General features: G+C 42.7%; 1 protein-coding gene across 1 annotated transcript in view; it reads left to right on the top strand.

Moving 5' to 3' along the window:
* LOC139263499 (thrombospondin-4-like) overlaps positions 1 to 24,124 on the top strand; it is a 144,485-nt gene that overhangs the window by 99,280 nt on the left and 21,081 nt on the right. The window contains exons 16-21 of the mRNA XM_070879679.1: positions 2,681 to 2,733; positions 10,760 to 10,953; positions 13,095 to 13,273; positions 17,909 to 17,957; positions 22,384 to 22,580; positions 23,364 to 23,536. Of these exons, the coding sequence (XP_070735780.1) occupies positions 2,681 to 2,733; positions 10,760 to 10,953; positions 13,095 to 13,273; positions 17,909 to 17,957; positions 22,384 to 22,580; positions 23,364 to 23,536 (845 nt within the window). The remainder of the gene's footprint in view (positions 1 to 2,680; positions 2,734 to 10,759; positions 10,954 to 13,094; positions 13,274 to 17,908; positions 17,958 to 22,383; positions 22,581 to 23,363; positions 23,537 to 24,124) is intronic.

Below are 24,124 nucleotides of genomic sequence, written 5' to 3'. Positions count from 1 at the left end.
TCTAATCACTTTGCTGCACCATTGTGGCTGTGCCTTCAGCCGTATCGGCCCCCCTCATCACTGCATTGCTTAATTTATCTTGACAGGAACGCCATTTCCTCTTGTCTATGACTGAGTTATCAATGAGTTCAGATTCCATCTGTGTGTTTCTCACAGAAATAAAGTGGGTTGCTGGGTAGGGGTGTTAAATATTGTCACATTATCACATCTTACCCAACAGTTTTCTATCATGCAGATGCTTCTTCCCTTTTAGGGCAGTAGGATTCACTATTTCAGACACTGACACAGCATAATATTACCAATTAACATTGTTACTGTTAACATAATGGGTTTCCAGCAATAGTTGCTGCAGTGGTGGCACTGGCAGTAACTATTTATTAACAATAATAAATTCATAACATCCACTGTCAGCAAAATCAAATGCCTTGTCAATTATTTTTGGAGGTAATCTCCTTTTGAAGACACATATGTTACAGCAGCTAAGAACTCTGAATAACTCGCATATTAGCAAGACAGCCTGTCTCATTCATACTAATTGGCCTCTATTGGGTCTGAATGATAGTATAAACATAATCATTGGCCCAGAATCTGCAGTCATTACCCCTCTGAAACTGATGGCAACTTCAGGATTTAGTGTATGCGCATCTAAACGCAAAAATCCTGAAGTTGTGGTCAGTCGTTCACTGCTCCGGCACTGGCTGTGCTGTGGATCCCTCCCCCATAGCCAGCAATCAGTGAAGTCAGTGAAACTGACAAAAACTTGGACTTTTCCGCAGTAATATCACTGTTAAATACCCCATTAAATGTTATACCTTATTGGAATAGATGTAACTGGGGTTTGAACAGTGTAGTGACTGGTAATCAAACATTCTGGCCCTGAAAAACTTTTTATATTTGTGGAGTGTCCAATTTCTCCATTATGATAAAAATTACAATTTTTAAAAACACTTAAAAAAGACATTTTTCAAGTTTGTTCATGACTTTTAAGCTTTTACCTTATCCCCATGTGAGAGTCCCGGTCTTTTTTTCGCACCTTGTAGTATTTTTTAAAAGTCTAGGTAAAAGCAGCTTCTCGTTTCCTGGTTTCCGGTCTGTGAGAATTCTGCAATGTGATTGGCTGCTTAGCCAGCTTGTTGACATCACAGCAGCACCGCACTAGGGAATTCCCATTAGAGCTCTGAAATCAATGAACGGCGAAGAAGGCTGAATTGCGAGATCTCGGTGTGCAGCTTTCTTCGGAGTCAGTGGCGAGAGCATTTGCTTTGAATGCTGACTGCAAATTATAGGCCTATAGAATGGTCTTTTGGTGTCTTGTCTCCCAGAACCCAATTTATGAGGTAAAAGGTATATAGCCCTGTACTGTACCTGGAGTAAGAGTGTTTGATGCCGAGTGACTGAAATGGGAAAGTACCAACAAACCACACACCCGTAGGGGCTGTGCAAGTTCCTGGTTTAGCATGCGCTGCTCATGCGCTAAAACCTGGAACATGCGATCTGTAAGCGCACACATCCTCGGGAAAAGGGCCTCCGCGGGTGGAGAGTTGGGCTATTCGCCCAACTTCTGCCCAGCGAATGCCCGTGAAATTCTTAGGCCTACTTATACCAGCATAAGAGTTTAAAAAAACATCAAAATGACATGTTTTCAATCATTTATACATTCAAAGCTCTGTGCAATAAGGTAAGTTTATTTTAGCCCCGTTAAAACATGTACATTTATTTTTCAAAAAATTTCATTTTTGTTTTAAATATTTAATTACATACCATTTGAATTAATTTTAAATATGTAATTGTTTTTAAAAATTTATTTGATGTCTAGATGTATTCATGCTTATGGGCTTTCTGTTCATGCAGAATCTCTATAAACATGAATGGGGATTCCCTTCTTTTGATTGGTTGGGCTGGCCCACGTGATCCCAAGGCCGCTTGTGAACCGCATGCACCCCTGAGATACGTGGGCCTCTACGCAGGCCTATGTCTACAGGCTCAGGAGTGCAAGTCTCCGTGGATCCCAAGGCAGAAGATAAGTGGTCTTTTGCTGGTCGGAGGCATCCGCCCGCGGGAAGATTCCGACCGCAAATTCAGCCCCAGTGTCTATCAATGCTTATTGAAATGATTTCTAAATAAGTAATGGATTTAGAGATGTGAAACTCAAGTTATCCACTTTTAAAGACTGCAGCATAACACAATAACATGCACATGTCCATCTAGTTACTAGTTCCCATCTCTTTAAAAAAAAAAATGTAAGTTTTGACTTATACAGAGTAATTTCCTCAGAACAAGGGATATGTCTCAGCATCTATCTCAGACTTGGATCATTATCAATTGGTTAATGTGTTTCCTGCAGAAGTAGTATTTTGGTAGAAATGTGGTTACATCACATTATTTAAAGCTTTGTTTTGTCTCCAATGGTGGAGATCAAACCATCTTTTTGTTATCCCGGCAGAATCCTGAAATGCCTTGCTCAGTTCCCACAAAAAGACTTAATTTTTTTTTAAGTTGGTGGTTTGCTCCTGCTAATAACTTTCTCAAATTGTAACCTGCATCGATTTGTGTGGGATGTTACACGTGTCGCTGTGCAGACTGAATGAGCGATCTCATTTGTATGCATAGTGTTTTTGTGACCTGTTTGCTAACACCCGCTGTTTATTGATTTTAACCCACCATTTCTTTCTGTTTACAGTCAGACATTGATAATGATCTTGTTGGAGATTCCTGTGACACAAATCAAGACAGGTACCTTGTTACTTGCAAAGTTCAGATATGTCTGTATGAACTTTATACTGGAATATGTCTCTCCGTGGTAAGAGAAGGTAGACATTTTTAACATTTATAAACTAGTAATTACTGTTGCAGTGTTATCATATGAACACGTGATCATATCATATTGTTCTCTGTGCTATTTAAACGAAGGCATTAACATACTTATTTTAAAAGCTCAGGAGGAGTTAATTATACATGCGGATAATGAATGGTTAAATGATTGCTACAGTGCTGTGACATACATGCCAGGTGCACTCCCAATTTTTTTAATTTAATAAACTTTACAAGACACTTAACAATTAAAATAAAAAAGATGTCTATTATATCTAATTCCAAACTTCAGTATTTAAACTTTAACGGTTAAATATTTAAAGAAAAACAGGATACGATCAGAACCCATGGGAGCATTGGTGTGGGTAAGTCCCATGGCCCGTTTTAACTGCCTGCCCATCTTGTTTCCACCGGTCTTAGCTCCCTTTGGTTATTTTCTCCCTTTTTTCAATCTGCTGTGCCACACAAAGTTCTCCATTAGAGAGTGGGTGATGAGTCTATAGGCCTCTGGTAATGAAGGTCTCTAACTATCCACTAGAATATGCTTCAGACCAGTATAAGTGACTTATCGTTAGATATCCCCTGCTTTCCTGCAAATATAACTAATGTCTGTAGCTCCACACTGTGGACGTCTGTGTTACTGCAGCTAGTGCTGTTTAATAAAGAGCAGGTCACTTGACCAGCAGGTCAGAAGATTCGGGAACCTGCAGCCATCTTACAGGTTGTGGGTTGTGTGCTCTCCAAAGAGACAGGGTATTATAATTGGCGACAAGAATGGGTTGTAATCGGATAATACAAAGCTGAAATTTTTGTTGATGAAGGATTCAGCCAGCCGACAGAGAGACTTTGAGAGCTTCTCTGTTTTTGCAAACAGCTACAAATCCGAGGTAAATTACAAGCACACTTGGTTAAACTGCCAGAGTCAAAATGGCTGCCCCTATGGGAGTTATAAGGCATTTGGAGGAATTTCAACACGACCGTGAAAGTTTCAGAGCATATGTAGATCGGCTAGAAATGTTTTTCACTGCAAATAATATAATCGAAACCCCTGGAAATGAAGACAATAACCCAGGTGGTGTTGGAACGAAAAAGAGCTATATTCTTAACTGAGGCTGGGCCCAAGTTGTATGAAATGCTGATAAATTTGCTTGTGCCTGATAAGCCAAAGGATATGACGCTGAAACAGATTCTAACTAAGTTAGAACAACATTACAGCCCCGTTCCATTAGAAATTGCTGAAAGTTATCGTTTCGGAATACGAAATCAGAAGTCCGAAAAAAATATCAGAGTACATTGTAGCATTAAAAAAGCTATCTATTCACTGTAATTTCGGAGACTTTCAGAACCAAGCATTGCGAGACCGCTTTGTTTGTGGGATGAAAAATGATGCGATCAGAGGAAAGTTATTGATGACACCTAACTTGACTTTTGATTTAGCTTGTCAGACAGCTAGGTCGATGAGCATGGCCGACCAATATTCCCAAGAATTTCACACTAATTTCAGTCATCAGACAACCGAGGTGAATCACCTGCAGGTCAAAGTAAAAGGCGGTGGGGCCCCAAAGTCTCAGAAGCTGGAAATGGGAACAGAGCATTGATGTCTTGCTATCGGCGCCTGGGACAATACATTGCTCAAAGCTGTCCATATGCAAAGGCAGAGTGTTTCGTCTGCTGGAAAACTGGGCATCTTGCGAAGGCATGCAAACTGAAGGGTAAACCAGCTTTCAAAGCTATGATTAGAAATCCTCAGAGACTACATAGCTTGGAAGAACAACAACAGGACGAGGAGATGTTAGAGTTAAACGTCATCAGGAGCATGAGGTTTTTGCAGGATTCAAGATACCCATGGAAATCGACACTGGTGCCTCCATGAGTGTCGTACCGGAGTCGCTATACCTCGACAAATTGTGGGATTTAGAGAAAGCCAAGATAGAGCTGCGAGGCTACCAGGGAGAGAACATTCCGGTGGTAGGTCGTATCACCATACCAATGAAATACAAGGATCAAGTTCAGAGCTTGCCTCTAATAATAATGGCAGGAGACAGGCCTGCCTCACTAGGAAGGAATCGGTTGGGATCACTGAAGCTGGATTGGAGTGAGAATATTCGTGTTGAAACGAGATTTGCGTCAAAGGATGATGTCATCAAGAATTATCTGAAGGTGTTCTGCGAAACGGGCAGTCCGATCCAAGGCTTCAAGGCGAGTGTCAAGGTACAGAAGGACGCTAGATCGGTCGGTTTACTACAAGCCACGTTCAGTACCATATGCACTCGAGGAGAAAGTTGAGCAAGAACTCAAAAGACTAGAGACCGAGAACGTTATTTCTAAGATAGATCGATGTAATTGGGCTGCACCCATTGTTGTTGTACCTAAGTCCAATGGTAAGGTAAGATTGTGTGGTGATTATAAAGTAACCGTAAACCAGGTTCCAGAGGGTAATGTCCCCAATACATTGCCAAATATAGAAGATTTGTTCACAATACTGAAAGGGGGTCAGATTTTCTCAAAGTTGGATCTTATGAATGTCTTCTTACAGCTTGAACTAGATGAGGAGTTCAAGTCATGTTTGACTATAACTACCCATCTAGGCCTATATCAATTTAATAGGCTACCATTTGGAGCGTCTTCCGCCCCTGCCATATTCCAAGGGGTAATGAACCAGATTTTGCAAGGTATTGAAGGGGTAGTATGTTATTTTGATGACATACTAATTTCAGCACCAAATAGGCAAATTCATCATAACATATTGAATGAAGTTCTCAAATGGCTAGAGAAGCCCAGAGTACGAGTGTCTGCTCGCAAGTGTGAGTTATTTCAAAACTCAGTGGAGTACTTAGGGTACAGAGTAGACAAAGGTGGTTTACATCCAACCAAGGGAAAACTGGAAACAATCAGAAATGCACCCACTCCCAAAAATGTCACTGAACTTCGATCATTTATGGGTCTTTTGAACTATTATGGGAAATTCCTGCCAAATTTGGCTACAGTATTACATCCACTGAATGAACTATTGAAAAAACAGGTCCATTGGAAGCGGTCAAAAGAATGCAATACAGCATTCAAGAAGTGTAAAAGCAACTTGGTAGAGAGCACCATGTTAGTTCACTATGGCGTATCTCAGGAGATCAAGCTAGCATGTGATGCCTCTCCATATGGAGTTGGGGTAGTAATCTCTCATGTATCATGTAGTGGGGAGGAGAGACCAATTGCTTTTGCTTCATGCACTCTCAGTGCCAGTGAGCGTAATTATGCGCAAATCGAAAGGGAAGCTTTGACATTAATTTTTGGGGTTAAGAAGTTCCACAAATACTTGTATAGTCATAAGTTTACTCTCGTTACGGACCATAAGCCCCTGATACCAATCCTCCATCCAAAGTCCCCAGTTCCAACATTAGCTGCAGCCCGAATGCAGAGATGGGCTTTGATTTTGTCAGCATATACATATGATATTGAATACAGATGATCAGCTGATCACAGTAATGCTGATGCTATGTCTGGATTGCCTTCTCCATCACAAGTTACACCCGATAGGGAAGAGGTGTTCTATTTTTCATACAACTATTTTAGTTTTTCATACATTGATGAACTGCAGTCACAGCTGAAGAGATTGGTAGAGAAACCAAACGTGACCCAGTTATGTCAAAGGTGTGTGATTATATTGCAAACAGATGGCCAAACCAGATAACAGATAAACATATTCATCCATTCTTTATTCGTAGGAATGAATTATCAGTCGATAAAGATTGTATCATGTGGGGTGCAAGAGTGGTTATAACAAATAAATTCAGGTCCAAATTATTAGGAGACCTCCATGACCAGCACCTGGGAATGTGCTTGACCAAGAGTTTTGCATGCAATTACTTATGGTGGCCAAGTCTTGATAAAGATATAGAGTACATCATAAGTCAGTGTACGACATGTCAATCGGTAAGCAAGCAACCACCATCAGTACCATTACAGCCATGGAAATGGCCTCCCAGGATGTGGCAAAGGCGACATATTGATTTTGCTGAGCCAGAAGGACAACAATTGTTCGTTAGGATTGATAGCCATTCGAAGTGGATCGAGGTGTTTCCAATGTGGAAAATAACAACAAGTAAAACATTGGACATTTTGCGAAGATTATTTTCTTCATTTGGCCTCCCAGGAGAAATTGTTTCGGATAATGGACCACAATTTCGTTCAGAAGAATTTGAACACTTCACGAGCAAAAATGGTGTGAAACATACCAAGGTTCCACCGTACCACCCTGCTTCGAATGGTGCAGCAGAGCACACTGTACAGATTGTAAAACGTGCCCTCATCAAACAAACGCTGGGTCAAAATCCAAAGAAATGACAGTTGTCATTCGACCATAAATTGGCTAATTTTCTAATAATGTATCGTAATACTCCTCACACAACTACTGGTAGAACACCAGCAGAGTTGTTTCTCAAATGACAGCCACAAACCAGATTCTAGTTGTTAAAAACAAACTTGACACAGTCCGTAGAAGAGACACAATTAAGACAGAAAGAGAATCATGATAGAGGTAGAGTAAAAGAGAGAAGTGTGAAATTAAATCAGAAGGTGAGGGCGAAGAACCATCACCATAAATGGTTAAAGTGGTTACTGGGAAGAGTGGTGAAGATATGTGCTCCTTGCATGTATTTGGTCAAGATGTTTGCTAGTGGACAGGTTAGGTTTGTTCACATTGATCATATTTTACCCACAGACATGGAAGTAGTTGAGAGTGGGAGTGATTCAATTATTCCTGACTCATCAGATAGTTTTGATGCATCAGTAGCATATCCTACATCCAATGTACTGGAAACAAATCCAAGAGAAAATCAGAATTTAAGTCTGAGTCTGAGTCAGGAAAACAAACAGTCTGAAATTAGAGAGTGTTCAAATGGAAATCAAGGGCATCCCTTAGAGGAAAACTTCCCTCAGGATCAGCCTCGAATGAGTTTAAATTCAACACTATGTTTGGAAGGTTCTGTTCGAGAGCGAAGGTATCCTCTTCGAAACAGAAAACAAGTGGTTAAGCTTGATTTGTAAATATGGCAAAATAAGTCCATATCCTTTGTTATGTATAAACATGCAAGTTATGTATGATTGTTTGTTATAATAACTTCTTCATTAAGGAGGGAGAAGTGTAATGTCTGTAGCCCCACACTGTGGATGCCTGTGTTACTGCAGCTAGTGCTGTTTAATAAAGAGCAGGTCACCTGACCAGTAGGTCAGAAGATTCCGGAATCTGCAGCCATCTTACAGGTTATGTGTTGTGTGCGCTTCGAAGATATTACAATAATGTGTAATAATTATTGGAGGTGTAGCATTTTTACTCAGCATTAGGGCATAACCTTGATAGTCCATTGCTGAAATCAGAAAGCTACTGTGTGGAAACTGCAGGCAGGAGTTCACATCCTACCATTCTGTGATACCTCAATAGACTACATCAAACATCCCACTCTGAGTTTAAACAGCCTGACAGCATTATACCCACTTCAATGTAAGAAATTGCCTAACTCCCAAGCAGCAGTTAATGAGATGTGACTTTTACAAGCACAACAGATCTCTTATCAAAATGCAAATTGCTGAATCGGATAAACATGCAGAAGATGTCTCATTCTTTAAGAGTTTTTTTTTCACTATTTGAATGCCAGGGAGCAAATTGCATCCTTTACACCTTTTTGAGATATTTCCTGACTAAGTGTTGCTAGTCAGGAAATATCTCAGATGTCTCAAAGCACTTTACAACCAATGAAGTACTGTCACTGTTGTAATGTAGGAAACACAGCCGCCAATCTACGCACAAGCAAGTTCCCACAAACAGCAATGTGATAATGACCAGATAATCTTTTTTTGTTATATTAATTGAGGGATCATCATAGGCAGTCCCTCTGAATCGAGGAAGACTTGCTTCCACTCTAAAAATTAGTTCTTAAGTGACTGAACAGTCCAATACGAGAACCACAGACTCGGTCACAGGTGGGACAGACAATCATTGAAGGAAAGGGTGGGTGGGACTGGTTTCCCGCACGCTCCTTTCGCTTGGTCTCGGCGACGAGACTTGAGGTGCTCAATGCCCTCCCGAATGCACTTCCTCCACTCAGGGCGGTCTTTGGCCAGCAACTCCCAGGTGTTGGTGGGGACATTGCATTTAATCAAGGAGCTTTGAGGATGTCCTTGAAACGTTTCCTCTGCCCACCTTGCGCTCATTTGCCATGGAGGAGTTCCAATTAGAGCGCTTGCTTTGGGAGTCTTGTGTCAGGCATGCGAACAATGTGGCCCGCCCAGCAGAGCTGGTCAAGTTTGGTCAGCGCTTCAATGCTGGGGATGCTAATGTTGGTGCGTCTGTACTCCCGGGGATTTGTAGGATCTTGCGGAGACATCGTTGATGATATTTCTCCAGCGATTTGAGGTGTCTACTGTACATGGTCCATGATTGAGGGATATATATTGGCCAGGACACTGGGGAGAACTCCACTGCTCTTTGAAATAGTGCCACAAGATCTTTTGCATCAACTTGAGAGAGCAGACAGGGCCTCGGTTTAACGTCTCATCCGAAAGACGGCACCTCCAACAGTGCTCCCTTAGCACTGTACTGAGGTGTCAGCCTGGATTTTTGTGCTTAAGTCCCTGGAGTGGGACTTGAACCCACAACCTTCTGACTCAAAGGCGAGTGTGCTATCCACTGAGCCACAGCTGACACCCACTGAGCCACAGCTGTTGGGAATTAAAACTTGATTTTCTGCCAGGATATCAAATGCTACATTTATCCAGGAAATGATTGCTGGAAAAAGAATATGACCCTGAATTTCCTTGAGTGTGTCTTGATCCCCTGCCATAACTTCAGCAGGGGAGTGGTGGAGCCTCTGGAAAATGGTGTAATTGGTTGGAAATGGCAGTTTGCACCATTTCACTGGGTGTTCCGCTGATCTGCCAAAGTTACGGTATGAGCTTAGGGAAATCCCCTCGGATATTCAGGCTAAGAGTATACTAAATTGCTCTCCAGTTGGTGATTTTTGTGAGCACTATTTTTTTGGGGCCGTCTTTAGAAGTCAATGCAGGACTTTGACATAGACATTCTGTTCATACTGAGAGCAGACTTTGGATATAGCCTCTAATCTTCCTTTGTTTCGTTTGACAGGCCATTTAAACTGATGTCAGAATCATATTCTCTTGGGCCGATTTTCAATCAATTCCATTGCCATTTGAGGATACTCTACGGGGTCTTTTTTGGACTGTGCTCCTGGATGCGGAGCCTCATCTGCCAGGCTTGCATATTGGAACTTTAGCTGCAGGAAAATCATGCACAGTGCAGACCTAAATTTGAGACATTTGCTCTTATTGGGTAATTCTCAACACTGTGAAGTGGAAAATTACTCCTGTAAAGTACACTCAAATATCAATGGGATTGATTCAAGATCAGCCAATGCAAATGTTTTGTCTGGCTTCCCAATAGTCAAAACACACATGGGTCAATGAGCGTTGGACAGCCTTTAAAACCACAGTGGCACCAGTAATATTTTCCGTTCCTTGTGGAACATCCTTAAAGAAAGTGGAAAGTAGGCAGTTTGTTGACAAATCTTGTGAAACAGTTCAACGCATATAAACTTGTAAAATAGGGGAATGTTGGATTTTCACATGTGGTGACACTTCCAGTCGTATCTGGTGACGTTCTATAAACCAAGGTCTTCATGGGCATAAGGTCACAGGATGTGTATGATTGAGTATGTCCAGTGTGTGAGTTTGAGAGCTGGATCTTCAGTTTACTTTCAGTATTATAAATGTAATTGATAATAAAGTGTCCATAAAATCACAATAATTTATAGAACATATATAACAGCTAATTGTCGCACAGCACTTGTCAAGTACAAAAATGTGGAGGAAAAAAGATTAAAAGAGAGGAGCAAGTAGCGAAAATGCTATTGTGGTTCAATGTATTGCTTTACTTTGACAGTGATGGAGACGGGCACCAAGACAGCAATGATAACTGCCCCACCGTCATTAACAGCTCCCAATTGGACACAGATAAGGATGGGCTTGGAGACGAGTGTGATGATGATGATGACAATGATGGAATTCCAGATGTTTTCTCACCTGGTCCGGATAATTGCCGGCTGGTAGCCAATCCAGGGCAGGAGGATGATAACTGTGAGTATGTGAATGCTGGTCATGTCAAACGAACATGCAGCAGGAAAGGTTAATTGGCACATTAAGCCTGTTCTTTTCATCAGGCCATGTACAAGGCCCAGTCATCAAGATGCACGGCCCTGGACACCGTGGACCACTTCCCATATCCCGGGAGCCTCGTATCAACAAGAGCAGGCATCGACGACGAGATCCAACACCGCCTCCAGTGCGCCAGTGCAGCCTTCGGCCGCCTGAGGAAAAGAGTGTATGAAGACCAGCCCTCAACACTGCCATCAAGCTCATGGTCTACAGGGCTGTAGTAATACCTGCCCTCCTGTATGGCTCAGAGACATGGACCATGTACAGTAGACACCTCAAGTCGTTGGAAAAATATCACGAACGATGTCTCCGCAAGATCCTACAAATCCCCTGGGAGGACAGGCGCACCAACATTAGTGTCCTCGACCAGGCTAACATCTCCAGCATTGAAGCACTGACCACATTCGATCAGCTCCGCTGGGCAGGCCACATAGTTCACATGTCAGACACGAGACTCCCAAAGCAAGTGCTCTACTCGGAGCTCCTTCACGGCAAACAAGCCAAAGATGGGCAGGGGAAACGTTACAAGGACACCCTCAAAGCCTCCCTGATAAAGGGCGACATCCCCACTGACACCAGGGAGTCCCTGGCCAAAGACCACCCTAAGTGGAGGAAGTGCATCCGGGAGGGCGCTGAGCACCTCGAGTCTCAACGCTGAGAGCATGCAGAAATCAAACACAGGCAGCGGAAAGAGCGTGCGGCAAACCAGTCACACCCACCCCTTCCCTCAACGACTATCTGTCCCACCTGTGACAAAGTCTGTGGCTCTCGTATTGGACTGTTCAGCCACCAAAGAACTCACTTCAGGAGTGGAAGCAAGTCTTCCTCGATTCCGAGGGACTGCCTATGATGATGAAGTACAATTTGCATTGTTGTAAACTCTACCCAACTTATACACAAGTAAAAACTTCCAGATAGATAACACTCTGTGGACTTTCTCACTGAGTCTTGAAGGTAATTGAACAAAGCTCTAGAATATAAAGATAATATTACAATCTATATTATTCAACCTTGACCAGTCAATCCCAACAGGATTCCATAGTGTTCCATATAGAATATCAGGTCACCTATACTTATCATTATTTACATCTTATCTTTAACTATATTCAACGCTATTCAACATAGCACTTATTCCATGTATTTTCTCAATTCTTCTAATCTCCAGTGTTGCCGAAGGTTGGCAATTTTGTACTTGTGATCTTTGATCACAGTTGAAGTGAAATAACCTGTTTACATACACATTATCTGTGTATTTGAGTGTCTTAAGACCTATACCATTACACGCAATCATTTTCTATAGTAACAAGTTTAATTCTGTGAATCTCTGATCACATCCTAGATTTAAGTCACAGAATTGTCATTGTTGCTTTTCTTTGCACCCTCTGTTTGGCCAAATATCCACGGCTCCTCTGCCCATCGCAAACAAGATGTCCCGTGTCAAAGGGGCCTCGGCTGGGGGTGAAGGGACCCCCAAGCTGGGAATTTCCTCATGGCTTAGGAGAACAGCAGCAGCCAGTGCGATCAGTGAACAGAGTCTGACCATACTGCAGGGGCCCAGATTGGGTCCGTACCTGTTCGTGCCTTGGATAACCGAGGATTTTGAAGATTGTAGATGTAAATGGAATAGAACGCTCCTGGCCTTCGCCCATCAATTGGTCCGACTCAGCACCTAACATTATGTAATGATGACAAGAATTGAAACTCAGTGCTATGTGTGATGGCAGCTATTGTTTGATTGTGTTAACCTGAGTTACAAGCGTGGTCTGTCATCATTAAAAAGGAAAACATTTCATTTCTAGTTCTTAATGCAGGGGATCTGTAATAAAATGCAATGCAATAAGGAACTATGCTTACAGAATGTTGTTGATTTATAAATCCCAACCTAATTCAACATTAGAAACATTAATTCAATTCGAAAGATGTCCAAGTCTCAATTCTTTGTTCATAGTGTGTTGCTATGACCTTTTTGATATTTATTGCTTACAAAAATACAGATTATTGGCGTGAATTATCATCCCATCTTAATCATTTTGCACCAACTGTACTTGCATTATTTTATTCAGTTGATGGAGTTGGAGACATTTGCGAAGGTGATTTCGATCATGACACCATCATTGACAGAATAGATGTTTGCCCTGAGAATGCAGAGGTGACTCTAACTGATTTCAGAGCATACCAGACTGTTGTTCTTGATCCTGAAGGAGATGCGCAAATTGATCCAAACTGGGTTGTACTTAACCAGGTGAGAATATCTTTTATTATTTTACAGTGATCATTTTTAAAATGTACATAAATTGGTAAATTAAATTACCGGGAATATATCATCAGTCTAATTCTCATCTTTGTTTGCAAATCCCCCCATGGCCTCTCCCCTCCCTATCTCTGTAATCTCTCAGTCTCACAACCCCCTGAGATGTCTGCGCTCCTCAAATTCTGCCCTCTTGAGCATCCCTGATTATAATCGTTCAACCATTGGTGGCCGTGCCTTCAGCTGCCTAGGTCCCAAGCTCTGTAACTCCCTCCCTAAACCTCCCGCCTCTCTACCTCTCTTTCCTCCTTTAAGACACTCCTTAAAATCTACCTCTTTGACCAAGCTATTGGTCATCTGCCGTAATTGCTTCTTATGTGGCTTGGTGTCAAATTTATCTGTTTTGTCTAATAACACTGCTGTGAAGCGCCTTGGGACGTTTTACTACGTTAAAGGTGCTATATAAATATAAGTTGTTGTTGTATATTGCAACACGCTATTACTATTTATTTAAGACTTGTATGAAGTCTTAAATTAGCAGTTGTCTAACCCTTAAGTTCTGGAATTCCCTCCCTGAACCTCTCTGACTCTCTACCTTTCTCTACTCCTTTAAGACGCTGTTTACAACCTACTTCTTTGGCCAAGGTTTTTGGCCATCTGTCCCAATTTCTCTTCATTTGACTCAGTGTCAACATTTTTTCTGATAACACTCCTGTGAAGTGCCTTGGGACATTTTACTACATTAAGAGCCGGATTTTCGCAGACTTTGCAACCGGATTTTCGACGCGATTTGACCCTCCGCCACAAAAATCCAGTCGGCGCGATCCTCGGGTACACTTTTGCGACAGCACTTCCATATACCGCCAGGGAGAGGTGTGCCGATGTGCAACAGCACAAATTGCATCTGCATCGTACTTTCGGCTCTCTCGAAATCCGTACTCTGCGCCCAGGATACCGACAGGTCAAACCTGTCGGTGCAGCCCTGCCAGCAGCGGTAAGACCTGCAAAAAACCTTAGTTAAAGTTTTTATTTTTTAATTCTTTTTCAGCGATTTAATGGGTAAGCGTTTTGTGAATGTTTTTTGGGAAAAAAATTTCCCCCTTCCCAAGGCCTCTCTTGCAGTGCTACCGGCCCTGGACTAAAGTTGCCGAAACTAGCGGTTTGCGCATCAAATCCTCTTGCAACGCCGATTTTATCGATAAGGCTGAAATTTCGGCCTAAAAACGGTAGCTCAGCGAAAACAGTAACTTTGGCGTAAAACTACTGTTTTCACAAAATCCCGAAAATCCAGCCCTAAAGGTGCTATAAATGTAAGATGAAACCGTCATCTATGCCTTTGTTATCTCTTGATTCACCAATTCCAATACTCTCCTGGCCAGTCTCCTACCTTGCACCCGCTGTAAACCTATGCTCATCCAAAGCTCTGCAGCCCATATCCTAACTCATACCAAGACCCATTCATCCATCACCCCTGTGCTCACTGGCCTACATTGGCTCCTCGTGTGGCAATGCATTGATTTTAATATTCTCATCCGAGATTTCAAATCTTTCCATGGCCTTACCCCTCCATATCTCTGTAACCTTCTCCAACCCTACAACCCTCTGAAATCTCTGCTCTCCTCCAATTATAGCCTCTTACTAATCTCCGATTTTCTTCGCTCCACCATTGCTGGTTAAAGAGGAAATTAATGCAATAATAAGAAAGGACATTAGCTTGGATGATGTGGAATTGGTATGAGTGGAGTTGCGGAATACCAAGGGGCAAAAAACATTAGTGGGAGTTGTGTACAGACCACCAAACAGTAGTAGTAAGGTTGGGGACAGCAAACAAGAAATTGGGGATGCATGCAATAAAGGTACAGCAGTTATTATGGGTGACTTTAATCTACATATTGATTAGGTTAACCAAACTGGTAGCAATGAGGTGGAGGAGGATTTCCTGGAGTGTATTAGGGATGGTTTTCTAGACCAATATGTTGAGGAACCAACCAGGGAGCTGGCCATCCTAGACTGGGTGATGTGTAATGAGAAAGAACTAATTAGCAATCTTGTTGTGTGAGACCCCTTGGGGAAGAGTGACCATAACATGGTAGAATTCTTTATCAGGATGGAGAGTGACACAGTTAATTCAGAAACAAGGGTCCTGAACTTAAGGAAAGGTAACTTCGATGGTTTGAGGCGTGAATTGGCTAGAATAGACTGGCAAATGATACTTAAAGGTTTGACGGTGGATAGGCAATGGCAAACATTTAAAGATCACATGGATGAACTTCAGCAATTATATATCCCTGTTTGGAGTAAAAATAAAATGGGGAAGGTGACTCAACCGTAGCTAACAAGGGAAATTAAGGATAGTGTTAATTCCAAGGAAGAGGCATATAAATTGGCCAGAAAAAGCAGCAAACCTGAGGACTGGGAGAAATTTAGAATTCAACAGAGGAGGTCAAAAGGTTTAATTAAGAGGGGAAAAATAGAGTACGAGAAGAAGTTTGCCGGGAACATAAAAACTGACTGCAAAAGCTTCTATAGATATGTGAAGAGAAAAAGATTAGTGAAGACAAATGTAGGTCCCTTGCAGTCGGATTCAGGTGAATTTATAATGGGGAACAAAGAAATGGCAGACCAATTGAACAAATTCTTTGGTTCTGTTTTCACGAAGGAAGACACAAATAACCTTCCGGAAGTACTAGGGGACCGAGGGTCTTGTGAGAAGGAGGAACTGAAGGGTATCCATATTAGGCAGGACATTGTGTTAGGGAAATTGATGGGATTGAAGGCCGATAAATCCCCGGGTCCTGATGGTCTGCATCCCAGAGTACTTAAAGAAGTGGCCCTAGAAATAGTGGATGCATTGGTAATCATTTTCCTTCAGTCTATCGACTCTGGATCAGTTCCTATGGACTGGAGAGTAGATAATGTAACACCACTTTTTAAAAAGGGAGGGAGAGAGAAAGCGGGTAATTATAGACCGGTTAGCCTGACATCAGTAGTGGGGAAAATGTTGGAATCAATTATTTAGGATGAAATAGCAGCGCATTTGGAAAGCAGTGACAGGATCGGTCCAAGTCAGCATGGATTTAAGAAGGGGAAATCATGCTTGACGAATCTTCTGTAATTTTTTGAGGATGTAACTAGTAGAGTGGGCAAGGGAGAACCAGTGGATGTGTTGTATTTGGACTTTCAAAAGGCTTTTGACAAAGTCCATCACAAGAGATTGGTGTGCAAAATCAAAGCACATGATATTGGGGTAATATACTGACATGGATAGAGTACTGGTTGGCAGACAGGAAGCAGAAAGTCGGGATAAACAGGTCCTTTTCAGAATGGCAGGCGGTGACTAGTGGAGTGCCGCAGGGCTCAGTGCTGGGACCTCAGCTCTTTACAATATACATCAATGATTTGGATGAAGGAATTGAGTGTAATATCTCCAAGTTTGCAGATGACACTAAACTGGGTGGCGGTGTGAGCTGTGAGGGGGACGCTAGGAGGCTGCAGGGTGACTTGGACAGGTTAGGTGAGTGGGCAAATGCATGGCAGATGGAGTATAATATGGATAAATGTGAGATTATCCACTTTGGGGGCAAAAACACGAAGACAGAATATTATCTGAATGGTGGCAGATTAGGAAAAGGGGAGGGGCAGTAAGACCTGGGTGTCATGGTTCATCAGTCATTGAAAGTTGGCATACAAGTACAGCAGGCGGTAAAGAAGGCAAATGGTATGTTGGCCTTCATAGCTAGAGAATTTGAGTATAGGAGCAGGGAGGTCTTACTGCAGTTGTACAGGGCCTTGGTGAGCCTCACCTGGAATATTGTGTTCAGTTTTGGTCTCCTAATCTGAGGAAGGACGTTCTTGCTATTGAGGGAGTGCAGCGAAGGTTCACCAGACTGATTCCCGGGATGGCTGGACTGACATTTGAGGAGAGACTGGATCAACTGGGCCTTTATACATTGGAGTTTAGAAGGATGAGAGGCGATCTCATAGAAACATACAAGATTCTGACGGGATGGGACAGGTTAGGTACGGGTAAATTGTTCCCGATGTTGGGGAAGTCCAGAACCAGGGGACACGGTCTTAGGATAAGGGATAGGCCATTTAGGACTGAGATGAGGAGAAACGTCTTCACTCAGAGAGTTGTTAACCTGTGGAATTCCCTGCCGCAGAGAGTTGTTGATGCCAGTTCATTGGATATATTCAAGAGGGAGTTAGATATGGCCCTTACTGCTAAGGGGATCAAGGGGTATGGAGAGAAAGCAGGAAAGGGGTACTAAGGGAATGATCAGCCTTGATCTTATTGAATGGTGGTGCAGGCTCAAACGGCCGAATGGCCTACTCCTGCACCTATTTTCTATGTTTCTATTGGTGGCCCTTCAATTGCCTAGGCCCTAAGCTCTGAAATTCCCTCCCTAAACCTCACCATCTCTATCTCTCTATCCTCCTTTAAGGCACCAGTTAAAGCCTACTTCTTTGACCAAGCTTTTGGTCACCTGTCCTAATATCTTCTTATGTGGCTCATGTCAAATTTTGTTTGATAATCATTCTTGTGAGGCGCATTGGGATGTTTTACTACATTAAAGGCGCTATATAAATGCACCTTGTCATCTTCCCTAACCAATTGATTCATTACAGGGTATGGAAATTGTGCAGACTATGAACAGTGATCCTGGCCTGGCAGTTGGTATGTGAAATTATGCAGCACATTTTTGTGTATAGCTGTCCTTATTTTAGCTTTAGAATATTGGTACTGTATAACAGTCACCAAAATAGATAGAAAACTCTCTGAAGCCAAGTAGATAATGGAACGTTTTCCTCGCTTTGGAAGTGATATGCTAAATTATATGGATTTTACACTTGTAAATTGATTCCAGTATTGCTGCCATAACCCTTCTCAGTAGATTTATCCTTCACCTTCCACAGCACTCTGTTCTTCACTGCTCTTTGTGTTTGGATTCCACTCCCACTGGTCCTCTCTCTCCACCTGGTATACCAGATCAGCTGGTGAAGGGCCGAGACGGATTGAAGGCACGGCCACCAATGGCGAGGCAAACAGAGAGATGAAACTTAGGCGCCCCCTTTTTATCTGTGAGAATCCTAAGGAACTCCACAATCTTTTGGGGGAGCTCGTCTGCCCCCAGTAATACTGGAGGCCATTACACACTCTGGTGGATCAAACTCTGCTGGTTCATGGTTCCAATAAACAGCCTCCATCAGTGAGCTTGCTGATGTTCTGCCCCTTGATTAGCTCCTGAATCCACTCCCTCTGCAAAAGTGGACACTAGTTTGTGCATGCTCCAGTTTAACTCCTCCACAGGGCCTCAGGCTTTAACACTGGACTCCTTCATATCATCTCTGCTCTGTCCTCTGTTTATGATCAGAACATGTCTCTTCTAATCTCTGCCCTGCCGATGTAACCTCAATTCCCTCGGTGCCCATTCACATGCATACTTTGGCTGCTGCTCCAGACCTGACTCCATTACTTCAATCTCCTTTTAGTTTCTTGGCTCCTCTCAAGCACTTCTCTCCATGTCATGTGTCTGTCCTGTCATCCAGCCATGGCACATTCATTGCTCCCCCAAAGATTGCGAAGTTAGAACATAAGAATTAGGAACAGGAGTATGCCATCTAGCCCCTCGAGCCTGCTCCGCATTCAACAAGATCATGGCTGATCTGGCCGTGGACTCAGCTCCACTTACCCGCCCGCTCCCCATAACCCTTAATTCCCTTATTGGTTAAAAATCTATCTATCTGTGACTTGAATACATTCAATGAGCTAGCCTCAACTGCTTCCTTGGGCAGAGAATTCCACAGATTCACAACCCTCTTGGAGAAGGAATTCCTTCTCAACTCGGTTTTAAATTGGCTCCCTCGTATTTTGAGGCTGTGCCCCCTAGTTCTAGTCTCCCCGACCAGTGGAAACAACCTCTCTGCCTCTATCTTGTCTATCCCTTTCATTATTTTGAATGTTTCTATAAGATCACCCCTCATCCTTCTGAACTCCAACGAGTAAAGACCCAGTCTACTCAATCTATCATCATAAGGTAACCCCCTCATCTCCGGAATCAGCCTAGTGAATCGTCTCTGTACCCTCTCCAAGGCTAGTATATCCTTCCTTAAGTAAGGTGACCAAAACTGCATGCAGTACTCCAGGTGTGGCCTCACCAATACCCTGTACAGTTGCAGCAGGACCTCCCTACTTTTGTACTCCATCCCTATCGCAATGAAGGCCAACATTCCATTCGCCTTCCTGATTACTCGATGTACATGCAAACTATCTTTTTGGGATTCATGCACAAGGACCCCCAGGTCCCTCTGCACCGCAGCATGTTCTAATTTCTCCCCATTCAAATAATATTCCCTTTTACTGTTTTTTTTCCCAAGGTGGATGACCTCACATTTTCCGACATTGTATTCCATCTGCCAAACCTTAGCCCATTCGCTTAACCGATCTAAATCTCTTTGCAGCCTCTCTGTGTCCTCTACACAACTCGCTTTCCCACTAATCTTTGTGTCATCTGCAAATTTTGTTACACTACACTCTGTCCCCTCTTCCAGGTTATCTATGTATATTGTAAACAGTTGTGGTCCCAGCACCTATCCTTGTGGCACACCACTAACCACCGATTTCCAACCCGAAAAGGACCCATTTATCCCGACTCTCTGGTTTCTGTTAGCCAGCCAATTCTCGATCCAAGCTAATAAATTTCCTCTGACTCCGCGTGCCTTTATCTTCTGCAGTAACCTTTTGTGTGGCACCTTATCGAATGCCTTTTGGAAATCTAAATACGCCACATCCATCGGTACACCTCTATCCACCATGCTCGTTATATCCTCAAAGAATACCAGTAAATTAGTTAAACATGATTTCCCCTTCATGAATCCATGTTGCGTCTGCTTGATTGCACTATTCCTATCTAGATGTCCCGCTATTTCTTCCTCAATGATAGCTTCAACCATGTTCCCCACTACAGATGTTAAACTAACCGGCCTATAGTTACCTGCCTTTTGTCTGCCCCCTTTTTTAAACAGAGCTGCTTTCCAATCCACTGCTACCTCCCCAGAGTCCAGAGAATTTTGGTAGATTATAACGAATGCATCTGCTATAACTTCCGCCATCTCTTTTAATACCCTGGGATGCATTTCATCAGGACCAGGGGACTTGTCTACCTTGAGTCCCATTAGCCTTTCCAGCAATACCCCCCTAGTGATAGTGATTGTCTCAAGGTCCTCCCTTCCCACATTCCTGTGACCAGCAATTTGTGGCATGGTATTTGTGTCTTCCACTGTGAAGACCGAAGCAAAATAATTGTTTAAGGTCTCAGCCATTTCCACATTTCCCATTATTAAATCCCCCTTCTCATCATCTGAGGGACCAACATTTACTTTAGTCACTCTTTTCCGTTTTATATATCGGTAAAAGCTTTTACTATCTGTTTTTATGTTTTGCGCAAGTTTACCTTCGTAATCTATCTTTCCTTTCTTTATTGCTTTCTTAGTCATTCTTTGCTGTCGTTTAAAATGTTCCCAATCTTCTAGTTTCCCACTAACCTTGGCCACCTTATACGCATTGGTTTTTAATTTGATACTCTCCTTTATTTCCTTGGTTATCCACGGCTGGTTATCCCTTCTCTTACTGCCCTTCTTTTTCACTGGAATATATTTTTGTTGAGCACTATGAACGAGCTCCTTAAAAGTCCTCCACTGTTCCTCAATTGTGCCACCGTTTAGTCTGTGTTCCCAGTCTACTTTAGCCAACTCTGCCCTCATCCCACTGTAGTCCCCTTTGTTTAAGCATAGTATGCTCGTTTGAGACACTACTTCCTCACCCTCAATCTGTATTACAAATTCAGCCATACTGTGATCACTCATTCCGAGAGGATCTTTTACTAGGAGATCGTTTATTATTCCTGTCTCATTACACAGGACCAGATCTAAGACAGCTTGCTCCCTTGTAGGTTCTGTAACATACTGTTCTAAGAACCAATCCCGTATGCATTCTATGAATTCCTCCTCCAGGCTACCCCGTGCGATTTGATTTGACCAATTCCTTCAGGATTCTCACAGATAAAAAGGGGGGGCACCTAAGTTTCATCTCTTCTGTTTGCCTCGCCATTGGCGGCCATGCCTTCAATCCGTCTCAGACCTTCAATTCCCTCCCTAAACCCCCTTCACCTCCATTTCCTCCTTAAGACCCTCCTTAAAACCCACATCTTTGACAAAGCTTTTAGTCACTCTAACTAATAGCTCCTTCCTTGGCTCAGCATCCATTTTATGATTATGCCTCTGTTGGGCGCTTTAGAATGTTTTTATATGTTCAAGGTGTTTTATAAATGCAGGCTGTTGTTATAACAGTTTAAAGCCAGTCTAACCATAGAAGTGTAAGAAAAATGAAGAGCGGTAAGGAATGGAACAGTGTCGAGACATTAGTTGAACAATGCTCATAAAGAACATGGCCTAAAACAGAAATAATAAATCACTTGCAGGACTCCACTTATAGAGAAAGTTCTATTGAGATGGAAATTACAAATAAAAGGAAGTCACCAATAAGTCCAACAAGGAATTCAGGAATAAAAACAGAAAATGCAGAAAATACTCAATCGGTCAGGCAGCATCTGTGGAGAGAGAGAAACAGAGTTAACGTTTCAGATCGATGACCTTCCTTCAGATTCCAAATAGACATTTATTTCAGATTTTCAGCATCCGCAGCATTTTGCTTTTGTGCTAAGGAATTCGGGAGACAATTCTTTACTCGGAGAGTGGTTAGAATGTGGAACTCGCTACCATGTGGAGTAGTTCAGGTGAATAGCACAGATGCATTTGAAGGTAAGTTAGATAAACACATGATGGAGAAAGGAATAGAAGGTTATGCTGATAGGATGAGATGAAGTAAGGTGGGAGGTGGCTCGTGTGGAGCATAAACACTGACATAGACTTGTTGGGCTGAATGGCCTGTTTCTGTGCCGCAAATGTAATACTATCTAGTTTAATGACTGCTGCGTTTCAGCATTACCGTTTTTAGAGCATTTACACTGGCTATTTGATGACCTGTCCTCGTTAGAAAGAAACGATGGTCAGCGGTCTAACAGCTGAGTTTTGTGACCTGACAGGCTACACTGCTTTTAATGGAGTTGATTTTGAAGGCACCTTCCACGTGAACACCATGACAGATGACGACTATGCTGGGTTTATATTTGGATATCAGGACAGTTCCAGCTTCTACGTGGTGATGTGGAAACAGACTGAGCAGACCTACTGGCAGGCTACCCCATTCCGTGCTGTGGCCGAGCCTGGCATCCAGCTCAAGGTACACTGAACACCAAGGTCAACGGTTCCGATTTTCCCAGCGACAATGGCGGGAGTTTTGCTAATTAAGTGGAACTTATGCTAATTATTGAAGTGAGTTGACCATGCAAAGTTGCATGCAATCAGCTCACCACTTCCAGCTGGTTTTACGCAGGCACTTAAACATTCACTGCAGCCACAAATTCGGGCCTATACTGTCTTGCATTGTCACATCATTGGCTTCAACGATTAGCTAAGTTGGAGGTTCTGGTTGATCTTTTGTGTGTTTTCCCCCCCTTACCGCCACACATTTTCAATCTTGAACATAAGTTTCTTGTCATGTCTCCATGCATTTCCTGAATGGTTTTTATCTCAACTGGCTGAGTCCATCATGCCCCCTTATGCATAACCAGTTCCCATGAGTTTTGCAGAAGGAGCAGCCTTCACTTGCTCTCCAGAATTCTCAGTAAGAGGACTGCAGTGCACACTCCTGGCACAGGATGAAACCTGATGGCAATGTATCCCCCTCCCAAAATGGTGTCCCAAAGAAGGCAGTTAAATGTAATGTTAGTCGAGGTTGTTACTAACTCTAATGGGACTCCACTGCCCTCATTTATTCGGTCTAATCCCTCATATTTGCAAAAATGAAATGTAGAATGTGATGGGAAATGCATTTGTGTGTAGCAACTGAAGAAATTTTCATTCCTCAGAGCTCAAGGTTGACATTTGATCTTTTTTTAATTGCTATTGAAAGTGATGCTACTTCGGTAATATTTTAAATTTCCTGTCATAACTGCTTCTGTAGGCAGTCAAGTCAAATACCGGACCAGGTGAGCATCTACGAAATGCACTCTGGCACACTGGAGACACCACAGACCAGGTCCGCCTACTTTGGAAAGACCCCAGAGATGTGGGTTGGAAAGACAAGGTCTCTTACCGCTGGTTTTTGCAGCATAGACCCCAAGTTGGATATATCAGGTAGAGTGGAAATTTATGGCTATATATGAATCAGATCCACCCAGTTCTCTTCTTTCTACTATGTAAGACGTTTTGATAAAGCTAGACTTATTAACCACATTCACATCTGTACCCAGAGTGATACCAAAAACAAATCAGTTCACATGTTAGCTATGGATCACGAAGACCATTCAGCCTATCCTATCTCACCATCCTGGAAGACATTACAAGGCTTTTGCCTCCACTTCTATAACTGCAAGTTCATTTCATGTGTTGATTACTCTTTCTGTGAAGAAGAACTTCCTGATATCACCCATCACCCCTGTGCTCGCTGACCTACATTGGCTTCCGGTGCAATGTCTCGATTTCAAAATTCTCATCTTTGTTTTCAAATCCCTCCATGGCCTCGCCCTTCCCTATCTCTGAAATCTCCTCCAGCCCACAACCCCCTGAGATGTCTGCGCTCCTCTAATTCTGCCCTCTTGAGCATCCCTGATTATAATCGCTCAACCATTGGTGGTCATGCCTTCTGTTGCCTAGGCCCCAAGCTCTGGAACTTCCTGCCTAAACCTCTCCACCTCTCTACCTCTCTTTCCTCCTTCCGGATGC

Source organism: Pristiophorus japonicus, chromosome 1 (genome assembly GCF_044704955.1).
Source record: "Pristiophorus japonicus isolate sPriJap1 chromosome 1, sPriJap1.hap1, whole genome shotgun sequence".
Lineage (NCBI taxonomy): Eukaryota > Metazoa > Chordata > Chondrichthyes > Pristiophoridae > Pristiophorus > Pristiophorus japonicus.
This window is presented reverse-complemented; position numbering and strand designations above follow the sequence as displayed.